The sequence below is a fragment of the Megalopta genalis genome, chromosome 13 (genome assembly GCF_051020955.1).
Source record: "Megalopta genalis isolate 19385.01 chromosome 13, iyMegGena1_principal, whole genome shotgun sequence".
Taxonomy (NCBI): Eukaryota; Metazoa; Arthropoda; class Insecta; order Hymenoptera; family Halictidae; genus Megalopta; species Megalopta genalis.
Genome location: NC_135025.1, coordinates 1,476,545 through 1,494,944, shown reverse-complemented (window position 1 = coordinate 1,494,944; position 18,400 = coordinate 1,476,545). Strand labels below are relative to the sequence as shown.

Here is an 18,400-nt window from a genome sequence, read left to right as displayed (position 1 = left end):
TAACCCTCGAACGGTGAATCGTGCGTGGTCAAGACCGGGTATAGATCGTCAACGTTAATGGAAACGAGCAGTAGAAGTGCCTGCGAAACTTGGGCATTCTGGATGGAAAGGAAATCGTGTTGCTATAAATCTATTCCAGTGATCTTTGAACGAATCTATCAATGTCATTTTTGCCACTGAGGAATACAGTTTCGCGACGACCGCCGCTGTGTCAGTCAAATATTTTGAAATGGCCTTTTCGTATCGTTATCTAAGAGGACGAAAAACGAGTAGATGCGTGTATTAAATTAAGTAGCTTTAAAAGCAGGTCGCTGGAAAAATGAAAGATAAAGTAATCTTGCGACCTTTTCGAAACGATCTCTTCTTGCATGAAGCGCAAGTTTTTCCGGCAAATATATTGGCATTCTGTCATTGGAACGCCGCTTGGAAGGAGATAATGTTGTATGTCGCAGCGCAACATCGAAATCGTTGTTTTTCAAGAAAACACATTGAAGATCGACTGGCATAACCGTACGAAAATGTTGATGTCCATTGGACTGGCGTTGCACGATGCAATCGAAAATGTCACGAATTATAAACTTTGACAGAAAACGATATATTTATAACATTCGGACTCTGTTTCGTCGTCTATTTGCCAATAGTTGACACTAACAATAAACACGACTGTACGCTGAAATACGTGTCTCGAATACATCAATGATTTTGATACTGAAGGCACGATCGTATCAGAACAAATTGGAAGCTCGCAAGGTAGCGGAACTGATTACTGTGAGGCGACTAATAAGTGCCTTTCGTTTGTTTTCAGGCCTTTATTTATCTAATAAGATATATTAAACTGTTTCATTGAGAAAAATAAACAGAATAAAGAAATGTAATATGTATTGTTCGATAAATATAAAATTGATTATCTCCGAAGACGAACCAAAGGAGCAGCAATTGGTCATCGCGCAGTAACCGACTCCGCTACCCTAATAGAATTGCGAGATAAAATGAAAATCTAAGAAATAGGCCGACGTATTATTAGAAAATAGACGCGTCGAAAGTTTTCACGAGCACTCGAGGACGCCGTGCCTATGGATCGCGAGAAACCTCGGGCGTAACCACGCGATTCACAAACTGAAGCATCAGAAAAACTCACCTGACTGTGAACAGAGATCGATTTTTACTATTTCCCCTCTTGATTCAGTGTATTCATTCTCCCTCGAACCCGTGTTTAGAAGGGTAATTGGATTTAGTTGCGGTGCGCCGGGTGCTTGCCGCATTAATGCTCGTTCCGTGCTCGCGTTTAATCACGTTTGAAAGTAGGAAATAGAGGAGGATACTAACGACGTCGCTTTTGTCCACACGTCATTTTCATTAACGTCGGGGCCGTTGCTACTTTTCCGAAGCCGTAAAAACGCCGGCCGAAACGAGCAGGCGACGACGCCGCGCTAAACCGTGTTCGCGTCTGCGCGATTTCAAAGAACAAGTAATTAATTCCGTAGGAATTAATTAAAACGTCTTATCCGAGCGACATTCAACGCGATACATCGGCCGGCCCGCGTCCGGCCTGTCCGCCTCCTTTTCCAACCTTCTTCTCTCGTCCTTGCCGTATTCTCGCCCCCTTTTCATATTTTCCGTTCCCGCTTCACAATCCCCGAGATTAAAAGAAAATTTATAGTGCTTCGCTTCGTTCCCGTAGCACGGAACCCGTCTCCGAATGGAAATTCATTTCACCGAACCTTTTAGCTTTTGACCTCTTGCGATTCGTTCGTTTTATTTTTTTGTTCTTTTTTCTTTTTTCGAGCGAGAGGAAAAGACAATATTTTCGGCCGGAAGGTTTGAACCGGGGATCTCTAACGCGAGATCGCGGCCAACTTCGCGGTGAATTGGCGGTGAATGGCCATTGAACGATGGTAGCGGGAGGGGTCACAGGGATGGGGACGGGGCGAAGGAGAGGTCTAAAAAATAGCAGAAACGAGGAGATACCATAAAACACGAAACGCGATCGGTTTTTGTCGGAATCGGGGATTTTTTTTCGTTACGGGTTCTTTCACTGGAAATCGATAAAAGAAAAATGTAATCGAGAGTTCAAGATTTCGTTAATTGATCTGCTCTTTCCTACGAAAATCTCGTTACCCGAGACGGATGGTAAAAATGTTCTTTCAGTGTTTACGATTTTTCGTTAGCTAAGCTGTTCTTTCTTGCGAGAAGCTAATTCTGCAAGAAAGCTTTTCGTGACAGGGTACTGGGTCCGACTAATGGCGGGCTCGTGAAGGATGGGAATCGTGAAATGTGGCAAGAAACGGTCGGAGCGAACGAGGACTTTTTCCTCGTGTTCCGAAAATTTGCATTTAACAGGCACGTTCTCGTGTTCGGCCGATACCTCCTCCCAGATGGCAAACATGAGTCAAAAGAATCGATCGGCGAAGGAACTAAAGTAACAGCATCGATTCGCCTGCTGAACGGCGAGCTTCTACTGCTCCGTGGAAAAAAACCGTCTAAATCTCATCGGCCTACATAGCGAAAGGCGCAAACGTGTGATCATGTCGACGGCAACAGAAAGGTTCTAATTGGAAAGAAAGACAAAAGGGGATGTGACAGGTTGGCCGATGTTACTCACAGTTTGCTTAGGCGCGTGGTCTCCGTGATCACCGGGCACTCCGGGCGGTCCTGGATTCTCTCTCGCCGCCTTCATACTTTCTGCTATTTTTTGGAAGCGATTCTTCCTCATTTGAATCCTCTTTGCCATGTAGCCCACCGTGGCGTATTCTGCGAAGTCAGAGAACCCACGCAAATAATGAGATATGACAGGCCGGAACAATGACGATAGCGAGGAGGCAGTGTCGCCGTTTCTGTGCCACTGAATGAATTCATCCTTTTTTTGAAGAAGGAGGGATCAGACTCTGATCCTTTTGCCAAAGAATAAACGTCGGTCACGAATAAGAGTCGGTCACGAGAGTCTACGTATTCCTATGAAATTTCAAAATGAAAGAACCAAAGATTTTGCATGTTTCGTGGACGGTGCGAAAACAGGCGTATTATTCTGAAAAGACAATTTTTCAAGGTAAATAAGACGAAAGTGAAGAGAGAGCATATATTATACGATTCGTACAGTTTCTTCGTGTTTTCGACTTACGTTTCCTCGGCAGTGCATACAGAGAGAAAGAAGCAGAACGATTCTTTCGAAATTGTTTCGAATGTTATATTTAAGCAATAATGAACAAAACCTTCGTTTCTTCGTGTATAACGTATGAAATTTGACAGGCGTATGCAGACTTTTGCGACTGATTGTATGCATGTACGTTTACCAACTGTATATTTTGAGTGAGGTGTGTGTTCTTCGCTTAGTCAGGATTACAGTGTTAACATTGTACCTGTGCTAAAAACAGATTTTGTCAATGAAACCTGAATATAACACTTATACAGGATGGGAAGGTAGTCATTCCTTATTTTTAAATTCTTATATGCGATACATTGTTTGATTGTCTCGTGTATGTTGCTGTTCATGCTGCTTTTAGTATTCCGCGTCGCTAGGGAAGCCCATGAAAGCAGGATCAACAAGAAGTTCGCCAAAGTGGGACGAGAATTTAAACAAATGATATTTTCTATCTCTATCTACAAAATATACGAACGTTTCGGAACGAAAGTAGTGGAGGAGTTGAATGTAATAGCAGTTAGGGTATACGAGAACTTTAACGCACCCTTATTGACCGATGAGAAAAGAATAGGAATTACTGTGTCGTGAATGGCGAGAGGTGGTCCAGCACGTCTTATTATGCCGTTTTCAGGAATGAAAAGTAATTGGGGGAACTCTGACGAAGAGGCGATAACAACAACCTTGAAGTATATATATCGGTCGTTTCTACGGAATTTCATAGGGGTCTGAAATACTGAGAGCAATACGAATAATAGCATACGCGACACAATGAGACAATATACATCTCATTCGAATACCTACGTTGTACATTATCGAATAAAAGGTAAATCACCAGGGTTAGATTTAACAACAACGCCCGTTAAAGCGCGCCGAATCACGTCCATTCACACCATCATTACCCTCATTACCATACACAATGGATCCATGGAATAGACAATTACGTACAATAGTTTATAAGCATCAATGTTATCCCTATTACTTGCCCAACAATCGGCGATTGTTTGCACCATGAAGGCGAATGACTGTTCATATCATTACTATAAAAATTTCGAAATACGGAGTGACGCCTCATCCATTTTGTAGTCCCTAGACGAACCAAGTCTTCGCGTGCGACCAAACATCGGCTTTAGTCGTGAATTAAGCTTTTCCCACGCGAAAGAGAACGAAACATATCCATGAGTCGATGTTATGTCACTGACTGGACAAGCTACAGCGAGATCGTCAAATTTCATTGGAAGAAACGTTTCGTAACACACGTTTTCGTTGATGGAATTCAAGTAATATTTTCGCGAGGAAAACTCGAGCCACGTCACAGCGGCCTATAGGAAGCATGTATGTACAAGAAGGTTATTTCGGTTGGTCTCGTTGCGTGTTCTGTTAATTGCACTGAATCCTAATATAGGATGACATATACACGCTTAAGCCCTTTGGAGTCCAGCGTAAGGCCTGGCTAGATCTCGCTTCATCAATGATGCCGCACTGCAGGCTGGTAATTTCACGAGTTCGCTATACCTTGCACAACATCTAACCAAGAACACATACAAGGGTGAGTCAGCCGGCTCTACCAACTCGAATTACTTGCAAAACCATTTGGTATACGGACAAATGTTTCAAACGCGATAGTCGCGTGACATTAAGAAGGGCTTGCCTTCTAATTAGATTTTTCTTATTTTATTCTCGTAAAAACGTATAACGGGCATCGTACATCTTTTTTTTAAGTGTACACGTGTAATTTTAACGTTCGATTTACAGAATTATCGTACGCATAATATACGTCCATAAACTTGTTAATCTGTACGAGTTAAGAAATCAGAAATTACCTGTTTTAATTTTTATTTTATTTTAGTTTTAACTTAATTTTATTAGTTGGTAACTATTTCATTAGTAACTGTCTTATTAGTTTAGTAATTATTAGTTTTTCTATCGACGTTGTAGATTCACACTTGGAAAACTCAAGAGGATCTTCGCATCTCGACGAAAGTGCAAAATGATAAAAAAAAAAGAAACTATTGCGATGGAAGCAATTTTTGCTATCGTGGTCTTTCGTCTAAACAGTTTACTTGTATGACAAAGAGAATGCAAGTTATTCAAAGTGGTGGAGTTCCATGACTTTCCCAGTACATTTCGTTCGTTTTCATGCGAGAAAGAATTAGTTCCCAATTAAAGCCAACGTTTGGTCGCGCGTGAAGACTTGGCTGGACTATCCCTGGCAAAAAGTGTTGGATCAAAATCGTCAGCTGCTGAATAAATTATTTTCACACATATTAAACATGGAAAATAATATTATATGTTTGTTTATTAAAGAAACCGAATACATTAGCTAGTCGTATGTCAAGGAAAGAGTAGGTGTTCTAATATTCACATCAAGAGTAAGAGTTCCTCATCGGTACGGTGGAAGTTATAAAAGAATATTAATCCTCCGTCTGCAATCATTTTTTTCAATTTAATCAGCTTCACTTAATTTTTTAATACCGTTCTATGTTTTCGGAATAACACTCAATTATTTTTATAGCTACGTGTATTAAGCAAAGTCAAATCGAAAGAAACATAAGAAGTAAATGACAAAATCACTAGATCATATATATTTAACTAATTAGTAAATTCGGAAATGATAATAGACATTTAGATCTGCAACTTTACGAAAGTGTGTATTACTAGGCATAATAAGCTTTAAAGAAGAAAATTACATGACAGTCTCTCGGATTAAGAAAGTATATTAGAAAGTATATTATTATAGAAATTTTTATGTATTATTAATATAATATTATATAATACTTGTAAAAAGAAATATGATTTTTCATCCAGAACAAAATACTACATTCCATTCAAACAAGGACATATGTAACACTTTGTAAGTATTTCAACATTATTCGTTACAATGAACGACTACTCGACTGTGCACAATGTTCATCTCAGCGATTAGAACAACGGTAAATTCTTTTCTTTTTGGTTATATTTATGAGAACCTTTACCTTCCTGCAATCTGAGTCGTTTACGACCCAGCCTTAAAACGATCATGTTGCAATCAGGTCGAACACGAACTGGCAGATACTGGCGTTCTGCGCATGCCGTAGCGTTACTAGCAAAAACTTGTTTCAGCAGTGAAATTACATCGAACAACTACGAAGAACAAGAACAGTCTGGTTCGAAAGCGACCCAGTATGCAGATGGAGGATTAATAAACGCGATGAAAATTGTCCAAAGATCGGCCGAACGTATCGCAGATCGGTGTTCACGGAATTTCGTTGCCGCGTTTCTTAATCTAAACAAACATATTCGAATTCACATATACGAGTTACAATGATTTGACGATCGTCGCCATCGCATTTGGCTCCACCGTTAATGAAAGTATTTCCATGTCTAACATGGGAATAATCATTATGACGCTCGGTTTCTTCGATCGAACACTCTTTGCCGGGGATAGCGGTCGACGATGCCCAGCGAAGAAGTTTTTTTAGTCGAACACGGGGTGTGCGGGTGTTACGCGTGGAGGAGTACACAGCGGTACTCACCGAGCAACGAGGCGAACACCATGACGAAACAGGTTCCCAAATAGACGTCGATGGACTTCACGTAGGAGATTTTCGGTAACGCCGCGTTCGTCGAGGACATTAGAGTGGTCATGGTGAGCACAGTGGTTACTCCGAGGGCCACCCGAGCGGGGGTCGCGTTTCGGTTCAGCCAAAAGCTCACCCATGAGATTATGACGATCAAGCCCGAGGGAATGTAGATTTGAATCAGGTAGTAGCCCATCGACCGTACGAACTGGATCTCGCAGGCCAGCCGCGAATAATTTCCTACGATTAAAAGATCGACAGTTAGGACAGGGGGACGGAGAGGCGCCATGAAATGTCTCTTTAAATGTGTCTCTCTCTCTCTCTCTCTTTCTCTCTGCCCTTATCTTTATATACATACATGTATTTGTATATATATATATATTTTTTCTCTTTTTTTCCTGCTCTTTTACTTCCCACCTACATATCTCTCTCTTTCTCCGATGATATTATTTTTGTTCAACATTCCCTTTTTTTGCAGGCTCTGCCGCTCTCACCGGCCTTGTCTAGGCCAGGAAAAGCGGACTTGTAGGCTCGCAAGCGACTCTCCCTCTACCTTCCTGTCTCTCTCTTTCCCTCTCACCGTTTTTCTTTTTTAGCTTTTTTCCGCGAGACGAAACACACGGCGCACGAGAGCTGGCGAGATGTTGTGTAAAGTTCGTGCTGTCGATGAAACCTTCGCGCGGGTTCCCGCGTACGCGACACGCGGCTGTGTAAACGCCTGGGATCCGACGTGTCCGCGCGGGTATGTGTGAACGAGAATCGCGACCGGGCGGGCTGACAAACGCGGGGGCTCGAGAACGGGGTAGGAATCGACGGGGGTGGAGAGAATCCGGTTGCTCGTGTCGCTACCACTGGCTTCGTGGAGCGAGGATCGGGCCAATTTACAGTTCGCCTTGATCGCTCGAAGAACCGTCGCTGTCGGAAAATGGGATTTATTTGTAGCTCTGATTACTCTCGTCGCTCGGCGGCGAGAGCATCGTCGGCGGCGAGCTCGTCGAGGAATCGCGATCGCGCGCGTACCACCAGGGAAAATGACTCGCGGAGACCTTTTGGAAACGATGTTTACCCTCGAAATATAACTCGCGCGTCGATCATGGAAACGTATGGAAACGTGTGGAGTGGCGCATCAAAGTGTTCGCATACAGACTGCTTTCATTGGAATAGTACAGTAATTCTGTTATCGCTCATAACGATATCGCGAAGACATATCCCTAAACCGTTCTTAAAGTGGGAGATCCATTTTTTCAAGTACACACTTGGGTTTGGGGACAATCGAGTATCTCCGGTGAATTCTCTCTGAAACAATCCTACATCGATTAGACCACCGACGCATCCAGTGGGGCACTCATTTCAAATTCGTTGCAAACATATATGTATGTCTTCCATTCTCCTCGACTGTAATTCCTCATTAACGATCATACAGAGTTTGAATTCTCGGACGATGCACCCCGCGAGTTGCACGTGCACTATTCACCGGTGATTCCTGTTGGTGGAGCAATTACGGCTTCTGCCATTCAGAGTGCAAACACACGGTCAGCAGCTCCGCGTCTACATTCCGAGTAGGCCAGGCCTAAACAGGCCTCGCATCCTCCTGTCGTGAATTATTGGCGGCTATTGTGGGCACGGTGAAAATATTTAGTTTCGTTCGTTACAAGGCAAAAACGTAGAATTTTATGCGTTTCAGCCGCAGCGTACAGGTTCAACTGAAAAGCATCTAACTACTAGCCGTAGACGCTGGAAGCCTGATACCGTTTAAGACGAAGATGCTGTGGTAGCCTGAAATTTTCAAGTGTTCCAAAGGGCGTCGAGGCGATAATGACTTACGTGTCGAGAGGGGGGGGGGCGGGGGCGGGGGTTGGTTCACACAGAGACCTAATTTCTACACACTTCTATGTTTACTTAAGGGTTATATAGCATTCTTGGACAACATAGTAATACTGTTACCTGAACTGTTCGCCACAGGACGTATCCGTACATACATCTTGTTTTTTTATCTTGCGAAAGCAATGGATTCAGCCTCTTGCGCGAGCAGACGAACGAGTACACAACAGACAAACGGCGATGATTCATGTAACACGGATTCAATGGTACAATCGAAGACAATGGAGCCGCGCGATACGTTCGCCGCGTTCCAACAAGGACCAACGTATTGTGGAATCGAGCGACATCGTGCCTAATCGCTCGGTAACATCCACCAGCCTCGTATGTCCGCGCGGACGACGAGATCGCGAGAAAGAGAGAGATACTGATCGATCGATCGACGATTACTGGACGTGGTTAACGTCCTTACGAGGCGACATCGCGGCTGCGGACATCGGATAGCGCTCACGTGTCTCTCCACCTTACCCATACCGTTAAAAGCGAGGGTTGAGTTATTATTTTTTTTTTTTTTTTTGGTTTGTTGGTTGGGGGTGGGGTTCTATTCATACGTTACCGGTAGTTAGACTAATCTCCATGGCTCGTTGACGGTGACCAAGGACCTTGAACTGAGGGAGGGAGACCTCGTTGCTGACACCGACGCTGTTCGGGCCCTCGTTCCACTTGTACCGGATGTCCCTCATGGTGTATCCGACTGAAAAAATAGAGAGACCCCCCGCGGTTGGTACGTACCTTCGCGGAAGCCCTCAAACGCGTTTCAGCTCCGAGGGGGCCTCCACTTACCTCGCACCCCCGTTCAAACACCCCAAACATATAGTCCGCTCTCTTTCTTTCGATTTGCTCTCTCTCTCAATTGTTTCTCTTTCATTCTCTTTCAATCGCTTTCGTTCCATTTCTATATGCGTGTATCTATACTTTCTCAATTTTCTCTCTCCCTTTATTATATCTTTGTGTTCAGAATTTTTCTCTGTCTCTGTCCCTCGTTCATTCTCTTTATCGTGAGGAAGCTAGCCGTGTTCCGTCCCTCAACGGGGAAACGGGACTAAAGATCGAACGATAGAGGGGACACGTGTGAGCGGAGTTTATTCGCTTTTTCGTGCCTCTCGTTCTCCGCTTCCACACTTTCGTCGTTGTGCAGACGACCGTTTTTTTTCAGACGGACGGATTACCGTTTCTCACTGAGAGCCCGTCGTGTCGGTTTGATCTAATGTTGTGGATGGCAGGAGCCGAGGGGGGGGGGGGCAGTAGCTCGGTACTATTTCCCGAGGTTTCGTTCACGTTTCTCGCGGAACCGGACAATCGGACGCGCATTTAACAAAGTCGGGGGAAGAAGGACTGACCGACCGTTTTTCGAGATCGACTCGCCGGACCTCGTGGTGGTAGTAGTACCTCGCCGGGCCCCCGGACCATGATAAAGGACGAAAAAATCGGGAGGCGATGGATTCGAATATGACTTAAGGAGCTAACGTCTTCGTCCTTTCGTTCCGTGGATCGATATCGATGAAAGTCGATCGGTCGATTGGTCGAATGATTCAACACCGGAAACGAGATTCGTCCGTGCGGGCAAAGTTCTTCTTTAGCCGGAAATCATCGAACGTGTTTGCGGTTAAGGCAACACGGTGTGATATATACGGTGCATACGGTGCGAGTTCAAAGAAACGAGAGTAACCCAAGAACAGAACGAACGAACGTAACAAGAAAACAAACGGAACAAGAAACTGATAAACCATCGAAAGGAAACGAAAATGAGAACAGAATAATCCAGAAACATCGAACTTCTTTTGCGGTGTGTACACGCGTGTGAACATCGGTTTACTACACGTTGATCATCGACCCATCTACGCGCGAGCCTCTGGACGAAGTTCAGAAGGAAGAACTAATAAGAGGGGGATATCTACCTGTAGATAGGTGTATGGTTGAATGTCGTTGCCTGTGACCGAGCACGCGAAACTGCGGTAGTTCCACCTCGTTCGAGATGCCGACCGACTGTAGGCCGGCGTTCCATTTGTACCGAATATCGCGCATTGTGTATCCAACTGCCGGGAGAACAAGAACACAAATATCTTCGCTCTAACATACAATAATTAGACACTCAAGTTTTGTGTTTGGATCGGGCGGATTTCGGGGATAAACAGGTACTCCAAATAGGGGTCGTGGGGAAGGGGGGGGATGTTAAAACGTTGGCGGTGGCAGTGGGGTCGGGTGTCTGGGACAGGGTTCACAGTGGAAAACTGTAGACAAAAGCAAAAATATTACCGAGCACTCTAAACCGCCCCATTTCTTCTTCGCTAGATATATAGTATATATATATATATATATATATATATACACCGTAGCCGTGGCGACTCTGCTTCGCTATCGCTAACCCGTGTTTCGCTACAATGGCCACGGCTTAGAGTGCAGTCTCGAGCTGTAAAATTGCTTGACATATTCGAGCTAGGCGTGTTGTAATCGGCCGCTAACCGAAGTGGCCAAGTCAGTTCGACCGATGTAGCATCGGTCGAACTCGAGGATGACACTTCGGCCGGACGTGTGTGCGCGGCGTTTGAATTTTTCGTTACGGACAAGTGACAAGCCTGCCACGTGTCTATAATTATTTCGCGAAAACTCGACGCGCAGCGAGACTGTTCGCGATCGAGGCAACGGCGGCGGTGCTACAAATATTTTCCGCTTCTGGTCTCGTCGTCGGGTGTAGACAAAAGGCTATCGATCCCGTCGGTCTTCAGGACCTCGCGACCGACTTGGACGTCGAATTTTCCGTGATCGATCGGAATTCGCACCTATTTATGTTCCTCTAATTTCTCGTCGCGGCCTCGAGCGCACACATACCGCCCCGAGAAACATTCCTCCGTAACTGAATCTTAGGTGATTACGATCGTTACACCGCATTCCAGGCACCAAAGTGGCATTCCATCGCGGTGCCAGCCACATTGCGCGAACATCGGCGAAATGTGGATTAAGCGATCCACGACCGAGTATTCGAGATTAACTGCTTTTGTTTTTGGAACACGGAAATACTATCGTCCCGTTCCGTTTGCTCATTTTCCGTCTGGCAAATGCCACGCTGTAATTCCACACCGGTGAAATGCTTCAACCCGAACCCGACAGATTTATCTACAGAATAATCCCGACTCTACGTGCTGCCGATTCCTGAATTTCACGATTCCCATTGTCCCGTGATATCAGTGCGCGCGCGGCTATACCACCGTCCCTTTTTCTTTTTCATTAAATACCGAACAGATAATTTTCAGAACGTTATTAGCGCTGCCGACGTTATCACGGTTCGAGACATTGTTACCGTTCGATAGACAGGGTGTCCCAAAAATGTCTCGCAATGCGGAAATGGCGGGTTCCTCGGATCATTCGAAGCAACTTCTTCCTTTACAAAAATGTTCTCCGAGGCACCGTTAACGAGTTATTAGCGAAAAACAGTGACCAATAAGAATCGAGTACGGCTGACGCGAGGCGGTCCAGCCAACCAGCGCACGAAGCTCGGTTCTGCTCACAGGTCGTCTTAACGCCTCAAATTCATAATTCTTCAAAACGTTTTTGTATCGCATATTATAAACGTCCAAGCAGAAACGACGTGCACGGGACAAAAATAATTGACTGAATAAGTTGAAAACACTTTTAAAACGTATCTTAAAGAATATTCATCGGGAATTCTCATTTTTAAATCGTTTGCATTCGTATGCCTACTTTCAAGGGACGTAACGAAACCGTTGTTATTTATGATACAATTAGAATTTCTGTTTGACAAAATCTGTATTATTATAGTTTTTTTATCGAATTTTATTTGAACAGACTAATAATTTTCAACATTCTATCATTTTATAACGTTACTTGCTGCTTCGTCGATAAATGCATTCGAGATTTGGATCAGAGAAATTCCTCGAACACTTAAGGGTTCATATTTAGACGGCATCTGACAAATAATTCAAATTCCCACGTGTTTCGTTAAGACGCATAAAACTGTGTCGACAAAAATTGATGGATAAAATTACAAATAGTCCCACGGATTTTATGCACCTTGCTGTATCAATCACAACTGAAAATGATTCGAGAATGAAATCATATTTCACTTGGATCGTTCGTCTCGCCTAAGATGGATTTTAATTTCGCGCAAACCTCCGCGGTCTACTAATTATATACTCCGTTACATATCTGTCAGCAAGGTTCGCCGTTAGGTTCGAGCGTTAATACCGTATACGAGAATATTTGATTAACCGCCGGCTCTTGGTTACATTTCACCGGTGAGAAATAGAACGAAAAGTTTCGTTCGAAATTGCGAAACAGCGACGCAGCCAAGCGTTCCCTGGTATCTGTATCGAACGTTCGTGCAAGGATTCGAGAGCCATTCGAATCCATCTTTGGAAAAGAAGAAAGAACGCGAAGGCACGGCAATTAATCATCGCAATTCCGCGCGGCTAACGGTGGGAACCGTCTCCAGATTTATCCCCGGCGTTTCCCGGGAAACTTGGTCTGCAAGACAATGCTCTTTTCTTTTCTTTTCTTTTCCTCCTTCGCCGATGATCGTGGTACGTTCTGGCGCGGCGTATCGTAGATAAGATGTCTCCCAAAATTATGCTACTTCTGGGCAATGACGGGCTCCCGAGGTTATTCGAAGCAACTGTGTCCTTAGCGAAAATGCAATCCGCGGCTTCGTTTACGAGTTATTAAGGAAAAACGCTGACCAATGAGAGGCGAGCTAGGCTGGCGGGAGGCGGCCGTGCCAACGAGCGGTCGTAGCCCGGTTCCGCTCATTGGCTCAGCGTCAAATGATCTCTGATTGGTCACTGTTTTTCGATAATAACTCGTAAACGAAGCGGCGGATTGCATTTTCGCAAAGGAAAAAGTTGCTTCGAATGACCTCAGGAGCCCCTTATTCCTCCTGGATGTAACATCATTTTGGAACATCCTACAAAACTGATACGGTCGGAAACGTTTCAATAAAGATGTCCTGGACTGGGGTAACGTTTAAGCATCACGGGGGCAGGGGTGGAGCGGGCCATAGCGGGACAATTCGGGGGTGCGGATGGTAGAGAAAGGGGCTCTGGAGGAGTTCGAGGTGGTGACCGTCGAATACAGTAGAATGGAGGGTTGCGGCAACATTAGCAGAGTAACGGGGATATATCGTGGTGGTGGTAGCAAAGTTTAAGGTATATAAGACGATAAGTGGAAAGTGTATAAGTAGATATGGAGAAGCGAAGAAAAAAAGTTCTGTGCCTTGGCATGCAGTGGCGGTGCGGGACGTGGAAAAAGTAGACGGCGGACACGCGCGAACGCGCGAACGTCATACATTATTGCACACGCGCGCACACATACACACGCAGAGACGGACACGTATACACGGGCATGCATCGGCGTTATATACTGTATACAATCGCATGCTACGAGCCACGTAATTTTATACGTCATGCCGGATGCCGCATGCTTTGTGCTTCACCAGTGACACGAATTCTCTCTGAACACGGAATTTAACTTCTTCCTTTTCGGAAGTTTTCTTTATTTCTCGCGTACGCATACCGTACTCCCGGCGGGAGTGCGTTCGCGTACGATGCGGCAAGCCAATATACATATTGTGTACCGGATCGAATTTATTGTCGGTGTTAACGAGCGATTCGATGAAATACTTTCCTGTGCTCTGCCTCTGGACTGTTTACGCTCGGGCGCAAATGTCTGCATGCACTTGATGAATCTCGAATATTTCGTACACACAAAGGTTTCGCGCATTTTATGGACGTCGGCGGGCTCGTGATAATTCCTGGATGACGGATCATATAGAACGCGTTGCGTTGTGCATTGGCATGTATCTTTTAAATATCAAATGTGTATTGTTCGAACGAAATAAATGCAAAAATATCCATTGTCGAAATAATTTTGCGGCTGTTTTACGAGGATTAAAGTAAGGCAAACTTTGGAGATATTCGACGTATTTTCATTCGTTCGCCTTTCGGAAAACACGCGATCGGTGATATTTATTTTTGATTTTGTTCGAAAAGTGCCAAGTACCAGTAGATTATTTTTGTTAAACTTGAAGAAATATGTTGGACGAAACAGACGAATGCTTCTATGCAGATTAAATACACTCACGGTAATGTTTCTTTTGTAAATGCAAAAGCTGCGTTTGCATTACTTTTTTAACCCTTCTTTATGCAACAAGCAATAAGATTTCTCTAGGTGAACGCGTCGTGGACGTACGAAGGTTAACTTAATGTTTTTTAATGGAATTATTATACTAGTCGAATCAGCTCTTCGTTCTGTTCACGAAAATACCGAGACATTTATTGCCAAAAATCATTGGTTTGGATGATATTTTAATTTTAATATTTCTCAGAGACCGAGTAAATCTTTGCATCCAGGCTGAAGGACCAGCTTTTGAACATCAAGTTTAGATAGACGAGTGTTAACACTATATATTACTAAAATTAAAGTATTTTTCAAATCAGTGATTTTTCACAATAAATACTTTAGTATTTTCATGAACAGAATGACGAAGTCAATCGATTAGTATAATAAAAAATAGATGATCCCATTAAAAAAAAAAAAGTCGACCTTCATATGTCCTCGACGCGTTCGCCAAGAAAAATTGTATTAATATCAGATTAAGTTCCTCTTAAAACCATTCAAATTTCCATTGAAACATTTTTTAGTATCATCGATGGTTTCGAAAATATTTCACTGGATCGATTTAAATTGATGAGATACTAATGAGTCTAGATTATACCAGTGTTATCATATTTATATAAAGTTACAACAAAAACATTGAGTGTGCATATAGGTAATATCGATTTGCTGTGTATTTGAAATGAACAGAACCGATATAGTTTAACAATCTATTGTCTCGAATAGGAACCCGAAGAATCATTTGAGCTTTTTTCAATTCGTCCCGGCGACCGAAATAAAGACGTTAGAGAAACTGTAACAGCAAGATGTCGATGTCTTTATCGTCGACTCGATCGTTCGTAAATCTAGAATAACAATAAAGAAACGTGTGTTCAAAATTTGCGCTAATACCGTTTGCTGTTCTATCCGGAGTTTTCATTCGGAAAATGTAAACACGAAGCTTCGTTGTTAAATTAAAATGATATCATTCGAACGATCGATTCATCCAGTTTTGATTCGTTTCTTTGTTTTCGACGCTCACGTTTCGAGATCATTGAATTCTCCAAAATCCCGATGGTTAAGCGATTTATCACGTATTAGCACGAATTCTGAGAGACATCCCTTCATTTTCCTCCTAGACTCACCGCAAACAAGCTGCTTGAAATCGATGACCCTACTGCTGCCGGGTTGTGTCTCCGCTCCGAAGTTCTTCACAGTTCCATTTTCTTTCTCCCCCCCCCCCCCTCCCGCGTTACACTTCAACAACGAACCGGAGAAGAGTGCTTAAGAGCTACTAACCGAATACAGGAAGTTTTGTTTCGTGTACACACGGCAGGTAATCCGAATGACTCGCGCGGCACTCGATTTGTTAACATGTTCACTCCCAGCCATATTGGGGAACTTGCGCTCATTCACGTAACCAAGCTTCCATTTGTCCAGACGTACCTATTCCGTTTATCTCGTCGAAAGGAAAAGAACATCTGAACCCTCTGATATACCGGGTGAACAAAAGTAACTCGATCAAATTGAAGTTGTTTTACGTGAACGAAGAAATGTCAAAGTAAAACATTTTTTGGTTCAAAAGACAAATGTTGTGATAAAAGGAACATTTTTCTCGAAGATATAAATTGTTTTGTGTTCAAGGTCACGCGAATGTTACGGTATTACAGGCCGTTAGACAGGCGTTGAAAATTCAGCTGTTACATCGAACTAATAAAAACATATTTTAAACGAGGTTTCCTTTTGAGATATTTTTATATGTAAATAGAAGGAAAATATTTTTTAAAAGTGATCAAAAGATCGTTTGTTCACTCGGTATAATACATCATTCTTTTTCATCTCTAATAATTTCAAGCTCAAACATGTTATCTAAGCTCATTCGGAATGTAGTTCTTAATGTTTTTTTAATGTTTCGCTAATAGTTACCAGTTCGTGTTTATTGTAACATAATTTTAGTAAGTAACGAAGTAAACAATAATTTTGATGCAGTTCTTGTTACATAAATATTATTATACAGTGAGCTACGAATGTTTTTACTAACAATGTAAAATTAAAAACGAAGAACATAAATATTTCTTCTTTACTGTAATAGTTAAACGAGTCTCTCTTTATTATGAAATCAAACGATGTCATTATTATAATTGTTGATATTCATTCAATTTTAGACAAAAAATTCGAATTATCAGATAACTTGCATTTCATTTCGAGCGAATAAAGACGCATATTTATGAAATTATTTAATACAAGTAAAACAAGCTATTATTAAGTTACCTAGAATAAAATTTAGTGGATGAACTATTAGCGATATCGAATTGTAAAACATCAACTATACGTATGCATAAGAAGAAAATTGTTAATTTCAATCAATCGAAACATATAATCCGAATCATTCTGTACATAGGAGCGAACGTGTTATATTAACTACAAATTATCGTAACGATCGATTTGCGCACTTTATGTTTTCAGCACAACAAAAAGCAGCGTGCTATTGTATATTGTTTTAAACCTTGTGTCTGTACTTTAGTCAGTTCCAAAAGTCGTATATTATATATAAATAATATATATAATATATTATCATTTATATATATATATATATATATATATATATATATATATATATATATATAACATATATATAAATATATATAAATTCGCATTTCCATGCGAAGTTGTGATTCAAATCGATCACGTATCCTTCCAAAGAAGTCTACGAAACAAAGTTATTCATCGAGATTCATCGTCCTTTGTTCCAAACATTCGAGATCCACGAGGTATACGTAGATCTTCGTTACCGTATCGAATCAAATTCTGTCGCAACACGACTCTATCTGAAGCCGGCGACGCGATAGAAATTCGGTCCTGGATAGAGCGGAGCAAAAATCATAATGATGTATATACTCGTGCCAAATACACATGCCGACTTTCATCTAAGATAATACCAATCTACCAATGATCTAGCATACGTAAGATCCAAAAAAAAGAAAAAAAAGAAAATAAAACAATTAGGCCGTAGGGAAATGTGTGGGGGGGGGGTAAAAACGAGTTACGGATACACAATCGGTCTCAGAGTCGGATATCATAACCAAGATAAACCATAGGCATACCGAATGGGGCCACGGCATCACGTCGTGGTTTTAAATGCTGCAGTCGTTTTTCGTTCTTACATGCGCTGGGCTAGATGCACAATGCGGTTTAATTCGGTCGCATCGTAGTCGACACGTCGTTTTCTGTGTTTTAGCCTCCTTCGGGGCTGGCCGTCGTCGGCCCATACTACGTCCCCGGACACGAGGCTCAGTGCTATATGTCGGAGGCTTTTTTATTTTAAGAGGGAGAGGGCTGGGTTTTGATATTGTGATAGTGATGGTTCCGTGGTATTAGTGGTGGTGACAGTGGTGATGGTGACAGTGGTGGTGATATCGTGGTGGTTTCGTGAAAGTGGCAAAGTGGTGACGGTGTTCAAAGTAGCACACGTTCGTAGACATTCGTCGTCGGAACCAATGTTTGGACCATTTCGATCTGAAACGCTGGTTATATACAGCTGTGCGTGTGATCTATGGTTTTCCTCAAAATGTCGGTGCGATTTCTCCGTCGATTGACACGTATTCCCATCTCCCCCCTCCCCATTTTTTTGTCGTTGTTCTCATTTCGTTCGGTATTACTCTTTTTTTTTTGTTTTCCGTTTTCGAGAAATGTGAAGCATGACTTTTCATCGGTTCAATTT

At 42.7% G+C, this 18,400-nt stretch overlaps 1 protein-coding gene across 9 annotated transcripts in view; it reads right to left on the bottom strand.

The window, feature by feature from the left end:
* The window catches only part of Rdl (Resistant to dieldrin), a 157,902-nt gene that overhangs the window by 22,777 nt on the left and 116,725 nt on the right, over nucleotides 1-18,400 (bottom strand). For 4 of the 9 annotated variants that reach the window (XM_076525933.1, XM_076525934.1, XM_076525935.1 and 1 more), the window contains 4 exons: nucleotides 10,473-10,610; nucleotides 9,131-9,268; nucleotides 6,652-6,936; nucleotides 2,603-2,751 (listed from right to left, as the gene is read on the bottom strand). In XM_076525933.1, the coding sequence (XP_076382048.1) occupies nucleotides 2,603-2,751; nucleotides 6,652-6,936; nucleotides 9,131-9,268; nucleotides 10,473-10,610 (710 nt within the window). The remainder of the gene's footprint in view (nucleotides 1-2,602; nucleotides 2,752-6,651; nucleotides 6,937-9,130; nucleotides 9,269-10,472; nucleotides 10,611-18,400) is intronic. The other 5 variants (XM_033484176.2, XM_033484178.2, XM_033484180.2 and 2 more) reach the window with 2 other exon arrangements.